Source organism: Pan paniscus, chromosome 7 (genome assembly GCF_029289425.2).
Source record: "Pan paniscus chromosome 7, NHGRI_mPanPan1-v2.0_pri, whole genome shotgun sequence".
NCBI lineage: Eukaryota > Metazoa > Chordata > Mammalia > Primates > Hominidae > Pan > Pan paniscus.
Window position 1 is genome coordinate 91306151 of NC_073256.2, and position 7848 is coordinate 91313998.

A 7848-nucleotide genomic window follows, 5' to 3' on the forward strand; every position below is an offset into this window, starting at 1 on the left:
AACTTGGTGTAATTTCCCATCTGGGACTCAGCAGTAGAAGATTGTTATTCAGCTTGTCACTTATTCTCCCTAGACATAAGTTTGCTTCCTAAAATGAAAATGAAAGAAAAATCTTTCTACTTCATAGGTCTGGGGAGCACAAAAGAGTATACAAGTAGTCCTTGCTTTGCATGGTAGTGTGAGACCATAAAAACGACAATGCAAGCTGAAACCATGCAAGGGAATCTTAATAATCAATGGGAAAATTATTTCTTGCTTGGCACCTTCAAAAATGTTTGTCAAAATATTAAGAACTCTCTTAATGTTTATGGAGACTAAAGAAATATAATATTTATACTTATTTTGTAGAATTCAATACAAAACATTTCAGTTGGTACACTGTAATTAAAACATTAGGAATATTGACAATCGAAGTGTTTTATTTCTCTATAAAAAAAAAATTGTGAAATGCAGTTTGACCAGTTCTTGTCACCTTCTGAAACTTACATTAGGAAGTGAGGATTTTTTCTACGCCCTGATGAGTTTTACTCGTTGGGAAGTTTGGATCAGCTTTCAACATTTTATCCCTTGCATTCTCAATGTCATGGCATGTTTCTGAGAATTAATTTAATGTGAAATTTTCTTGCTGGTTTCACTTATTTTGGGACACCTTCTCCCCTTTCGACACATCCAGCTTTCTCATTTATGTGGACACGTTTTCCTTCGCTGGGTTCTTGGCTGCATATTTAGAGACTCAAACAACAGCAGCGGCAACATTCTCATGGTCAGCTACTTCTTCTGTGACTGCATTTATGTTCTATTTGTATGTCACTTCCAGCATTATCACTTTTTATTCCTTTCTGCACTTCCACTGTTGTTGGTCAATTCTAATTCAATTATTCAATTTTGTAAAATGTGATGTGAATTTACCACTAGGAAACAAGGAGGCAACACAGCCACCGTATGCAGTTAGTTTTCCATGCCTGAACTGAATAGAAGATGCTCAATGACCAATCATGGACAGACTAAAAGTTGTGACATGATCAGTCACTGATCATAAAGCACATCTGTTATTTAGGTAGCTGTTTGCAGACTGAAGAGTTGGAAGTGGGGTCTGTATTTATGAAATTACTCACTCTTAATTGTGAGTTACCGTGGTAACTGAAACTTGAACCAGTTGTTGCCAGACTGGTGGTGTTTAACTAAGCCTTGGTAACCAGAATTCATTCACATCAGAATTGTGCAGTGAGGGCTGCTTATGAAAACTCCTTGGAACGCAAATGACCATATAAATACTATAGAGATTGTTAGTAGCTAAGTTAATCTATTATTGTAGCTTTCATGCTAATTCTATTTTTTCTAAGCTACTCTGGTGATACAAATCTCTAATTATTTGATTAAATATCTAGATTAACTGATTAATTGCTTCTGAATTTACTCTAATTAATCCCAGATTTACCTTTGATCTATTGCCTCTGAACACCAAACCTACTACTAACTCACTGAGATGACTTGAGTTATTGTGATGTAACTATTATGCATACACTTATTGCCTACTGAATTTACAATAGTCTTTAATAGCTAGCTACAGCATTTTTTTTTCTTCCAAATGTTGTATGCAACGTAACAACAATTTACCAGTACCACCTGACTTCTAGGCATTGGTAGGGAACGTAGAAGCCATGGGACTGCGTGCTACCATGCCATCTTTTAGATACAAGCACAGGTAGATCTTTGTGTAAATAGTATCTGAAACCAAAATTATTTGAATATATGAGAGAGAGAAAGAAACGAAATTGTTAGGAAAAAATATAAATTTTAGAAAAATATGGCATAATCTTGGATTTCCAATTTACTTGAAAGACATTATTTGGGACCATCCTTGCAGAATAGATCTTACCATTTTCATTTAACAGATAATCAATAGCAGAAAGAGAGGGGCAAGCCTAATACCAAACTAGACCGTTTATGGAGTTGTGTCTCTTAAAGCTCAGTTATTCATAAACTCACAAAATAAAACACATTAACAACACAATAAACATTGTAGGAATCAACTGACAAGAGAGTTGGACAGTTCTGCTGGTGGTTGAATACTTTTTAAGGGCTAATATTCTAGTATTTTAAAAACATATTTGCTGACCCTAGTCTTTTAAAAATCACATTGTTACTCTCATTTTTATTCTTGTTCTTTCCACATACTATTTGTGGGATTTGTTTGCAAAAGAAAACTTGGCTTTACTATGCTCATTTGAAATAATTTATATTTTATGCAAAGCAGGATATTAAACACAACCAAAATTTAAATTCATGCATATTTTCTTGGTCTTTTAGAGAAGGCTACTGCAGTCTTAGATCTGGTCTAAATAGCCAGAAATAATTGTAAAAGCAGATTTTGATATTGATTTGTCATTTAAACTGCACTTAAAAATTTTGCTTCTAAGTAATTGCTAATCCATACTTAACAATAATATAAAGCTAATGTATTAATGAACACCAGGTAAAAGGAGACTGTTCTTGTTTTGTATATAATGTTTTAAAACTGTTGAGACATAAGCTATAAAGTTTACAAAGCCTCAGCCTGATCATCAAACATTTTCTGTTAGTTCTGTTTACTATGTGGAATAATACAATAACAATAAGCGTGAGTACTAAAATATTTCAAGTTTCTAAAAATTACAGAATAACTCCTGGATTATTTTATAATATGGTTAGATTTTACAATAGAAAGAACTACTATTCTAGACAATGAAGTTTTGAAACTGTAACTTTTTACATTCAATTCAATTTTTTATATTCAGTTACTTTCTATTCAATTACTCAGGCTTGCTCTTTGCATCAAAGGGGATGCGACAGGCAAGCTCGATTGTAATAGAATAATTTTGAAGCAAAAAAAAAAAGCCAGTATTTTTCAGATGCTTTTGACTACAACTTAGATTTCAGAACATTTATAAAGTATCTTAACCTTAATTTTTTATGTCATCTAATATGTCTGAATTAGTGGAATCCAAACCAAATATATTTTTATTTTATGTGAATTTTGATTATAAAAAATATAAACATTGTTTTCTAATATTTGAGAAAACTGTCCTTCTGTTAATTCTTTTCACTGCCTTTTTTTCCTGCTAGGTTTGTTAGAGAATCAAATGCTTATAAATGCTATTAGGAAAGGCAGAAAACACCTTAAAGTAACTATGAAAAAAATTTTTTAACATGACCTCTTTCTATTTAATGTTATTTGGAAAGTAAGGTGAGAGTACTCTCTAACAGTACGTCATGGGCCAATAATGCATTCTACAAATCACTATTCTGTGTAGGATCTTTTAAAAACATTTCCAAATTACGCTAATGTATATTGGTGTTATGTAGGGTTTAATGGGGTGAGGAAGACTGACTGCCACCATCAGACTCAATTCTCTGATTCTTTTTCAGCAACTCCTGAAACCCCACTCCCTTCCCCACCACAAGGCTCTGGGCAAGAACAGTACAAAATAGCTGCAAACCAAGCATCAGTCATTTCACACCAGCATCTCTCCAAACAAAAGCAATTGTGAAAATGTGTTTACTTCAGAACGGCACTACATAAATGTGAAAAGTTGTTGATCTTGAAATATCTCAGGATAGCACTTTTGGCAAACTCTTAGCCAAGGCTTCTTCATTGGTGCTGTTATAAGATGGTGTCCTATTTTCTTGTTTATACGTTCATTCTGTTTGTTATTGCTACTATGTAAAACTTTCACATGCAACCAATGTATATCTGAGTTTGAAGATGTTTATATAGGGTATTTTTTCCAACTGCCCCTGCATTGTGCCTGAACCAATTGAATCTTATGTATGAGTTTCATTTGTTTTATTAATGTTAATTTAAATCTGTAAATAATTGCTTTATTGTGATGTGATACAGAACAAAGTGTTCGTTTTTGACTGAAAATAGTAGATCAGAAATCTCAGTTTAATATAAAATGAGCTAAGTTTTTAAAAATAAATTATAAACTTGGAGATTAGAAAAATAAAGCAGTTGCTGTAGAATAGACTGTATCTTTTTCAAGAAGAATCTCTTACGGACAGTCTGTGGTAAAGAAGCAACTCTTTGCTTTAGAGTTAAATATTCCTATCTTAAGTTTAGAAAAATACAAAAAACCATTCCAAGGATGACTGGATACTTTTTGAAATCTGACTTTATTTGAAGATGTATGTTAAGCAAAAACATGTTGCTTTTATCAGTTAGGATACAGGGTGAACTGTAACAAAGAAACCCCTAAAACAGTGACTAAATCAAGAGAGGAATCTATTTCTTTCTCCTGAAACAATTTAGAAAATAGTTATCCATTGACTAGAAATTAGCACATGCCCACAGCTGGCTCCCACGGTAGCCAGGAGAATTATCTATAGGTGGAAAGTCTGTGTCAGCCAAAGCCATGCCACTCTGAGAGAACTGATTCTGAGGACAAGTTAGCCATCTACCACCCATGTCCCTTATTTGGTCCTCACAATAACACTTTAGGAGAGATATCATTATCGCTGTTTTATAAATAAGGGAAACTTTAGCTTGAGGGTTTAAGGAACATAACCAAAGTTCACAAACATAACGAGTGAGAGAAACACATTCAAGCCCAGGTCTAGTTGACTTTAATGAATCTTTGGTGTGGAATGAAAAATGTGAACTTCTTACTCATAGTGTGGTTTTTAAATATATGCAGTTGAGTGATGATTGGATACTATTCATCATATTGCCTATAATATATATTTACCGATAAGCAGTGAGTGTAAAATTGTTGTAGCTTGAATAAGAAACCACTTTTGTAGTTTTAACCAGACTTTCTCTTAAAAACATTAGATAAAATAAAAGATTCACCGGATGGATTCTGATGAAAACAAAAACAAAGTAAAACGACTGGCTTAGCAGATTCTTTGAAATGTAGCAGCCCAGGGATGTACCAAATGTCGAATTCTAGACTGAGGAGTAGAGTTCATTGGAGCCTTAAACTCTCTGATATCACTTAAAGCTGGAGTTTATTTTAAAACAAATGAAGCATGGGCCACCTCATGATGCAGTGGCTCCTCTCTGGTTGAGGAGAGGGAAAATTGGAAAAACTGGTCGAGTAATTATCAATAATTTTTTTTAAAGAGGATCCCAAACTGTAAAAGATTGAAATAATCTTTCTCAGGATTTTTTAAATGTCTAAGATTATGATGTCATATCTCCCACTTACCTTATAAGTAAAAAGGTTAATATCAAGTAACTTATTAGCTCTTAAAGTAAAATTGAACTTATTAAAAGCTATCTATGATTTAATAGATTTAATAAAATTCCTTCACGACCTGGTACCCTTGTGAAACTGTAAAATATATCATATGGGGGGAGTTTTTTAACTCTTATTTTTTGAAAATTTACTGTAGCTTCTATTTCGTGAATAAGAATGTTTTGATTTTGATCATACAAATAACTTTTGTAGATTTTTGTTTACTTTTGGGGGGGTTCCCTTAGAAGACATTAAAAAAAAATACTGCCTTGGTCTGTGCAGGCTGCTGTAATGAAATACTATGAACTTGGCAGCTTATAAACAACAGAAATTTATTTCTCGCTGTTCTCAATGGTGGGAAGTCCAAGATTAAGGGATCAACAAATTAGGCCTCTGGATCATACATGGCATTTTCTAGCTGTGTCCTTATACATAAAAGGAAAAAGGTAGCTCTCTCGAGTCTCTTTAATAAAGATACTAATTCTCATGACTGAATCACCCTCCAAAGGCCCCATCTCCTAATAACATCACTCTGGGGACTAGGTGTCAGCATGTGAATTTTGGAAAACACAAAAATTCAGAACATAGCAAATACCTTTGAAGTATAAAAGATAAAATTCATTTTTAGTGAACCCTGTAATTTATTCATGTATATTTACTAAACAGCTGTATCTTTGAAATTATTAGTAATGATTCTGCTTCAATAACTATGGTCAGGGAATTTATAATATTATATTTTTATATACTGAACTGCCAAAGATGCTGGAAAAAAGGAACTGATGTTTTCAGCATATTTTCAAAATATTGATAAGGGAAGTTATTACTTTTATATAGTATTCAACTTTTTTCAGGTAATAGAAGTGAATAATTTATTGTGAAATAATTCATTTTATAAATGTATAATTATTTTTATAAATTTTATTGTTGGAAATCAAAAATTAGTAGATTTTTTACCATGTTAAATTATAGTGAGATTAAAGTATTACTAAACTGTGATGCTATGTTTGTTTCACTAAACTTTCTAAATAAAAACTGAGAAAAAAAATCACTGAAACCAGGTGCTTCATTAGTGTTCAAAAATGATTGCGTGTTTTTACAGATGCTGATAATATATTTTATATAGTCATTTGTATTAGTCCATTTTCACACTACTATAAAGAACGATCTGAGACTGGGTAATTTGTAAAGAAAGGAGGTTTAATTGACTCACAGTTTTGCATGGCTAGAGAGGCTTCAGGAAACTTATAATCATGGTGAAAGGAGAAGCAAGCACCTTCTTCACAGGCAGCAGGAGAGAGAGAAAGCGAGAGGGGAACTGCCAAATACTTTTAAACCATCAGCTCTTGTGAGAACTCACTATCACAAGAACAGCATGGGGGAAATTGCCCCCATGATCCAACCACTTCCCACCAGGTCCCTCCCTAGACATATGGGGATTACAATTTGATTTGAGATTTGGGTGGGGACATAGAGCCAAACCATATCATTCTGTACTTGGCCCCTCCCAAATCTCATGTCCTTCTTACATTTCAAAACCAATTATGCCTTCACAACAATTCCCCAAAATCTTAACTTAGTTACTTCCAAGATACAATGGGGATATAGGCATTGGGTAAACATTCTCATTCCAAATGGGAGAAATTGGCCATAACAAAGGGGCCCCATGCAAGTCCAAAACCAGGCAGGGTACTCATTAAATCTTGAAGCTCCAAAATAATCTCCTTAACTCCATGTCTCATGACCAGGGCACACTGATGCAAGATGTGGGCCCCCAAGGCCTTGGGCAGCTCTGCCCCTGTGGCTCTGTAGGGTACAGCCCCTACACAGCTGCTTTCAAGGACTGGCTCCGAGTGTTTGTGGCTTTCCCAGGTGCACAGTACAAACTGTCAGTGGATCTGTTATTCTGGGGTCTGGAGAACAGTGGCCCTCTTCTCACAGCCCCACTAGGCAGGGCCACAGTGGGAACTCTGTGTGGGGGCTCCAACCCCACATTCCTTCTCTGCATTGCCCTAGTAGAAGTTCTCCATGCGGGCTCTGCTCCGGCAGCAGATTTCTGCTTGGACATTCAGGTGTTTCCAGACATCCTCTGAAATCTAGGCAGAGGCTCCCAAAGCTCAGCTATTGTCTTCTGTGCACCCACAGGCCCAACACCACATGGAAATCACTAAGGCTTGAGGCTTGCACCCCCTAAAGCAATGGCTTGAGCTGTGAGCTGTACCTTTTAGCCATGGCTGGAGCTGGAGTGGATGGGACACAGGGCACCATGTCCTGAGCCTGAACAGAGCAGTAGCACCCTGGGCCTGGCCCACAAAACCATTTATTTTTCCCCCTAGGCCTCCAGGCCTGTGATGGGAGGTGCTGCTGTGAAGATCTCTGAAATGCCCTGGAGACATTTTCCCCATAGTCTTGGCTAGTAACATTCAACCTCTCTTTATTTATGCTAATTTCTGCAGTCAATCACTTGAATTTCTCTCAAGAAAAAAAATTTTTTTTTTCTACCACATGGCCAGGCTGCAAATTTTCCAAGCTTTTATGCTCTGCTTCACTTTTAAACAAAAGTTTCAGTTTCAGATAATCTCTTTGTGAATGCATATCACTGTATGCATTCGGAAAAGAAAAAAAAGGCACA

At 35.2% G+C, this 7848-nt stretch overlaps 1 protein-coding gene across 5 annotated transcripts in view; it reads left to right on the forward strand.

Annotated features, from left to right (window-relative positions):
- The window catches only part of HNF4G (hepatocyte nuclear factor 4 gamma), a 154902-nt gene extending 148638 nt beyond the window's left edge, over positions 1-6264 (forward strand). For 4 of the 5 annotated variants that reach the window (XM_034966254.2, XM_055116669.2, XM_055116670.1 and 1 more), the window contains one exon: positions 3409-6264. In XM_034966254.2, coding sequence (XP_034822145.2) covers positions 3409-3530 — 122 coding nt within the window. In that variant the 3' untranslated portion in view covers positions 3531-6264. The remainder of the gene's footprint in view (positions 1-3408) is intronic. The other variant, XM_055116668.2, reaches the window with a different exon arrangement.
- The last annotated feature ends 1584 nt before the right edge of the window (positions 6265-7848 follow it).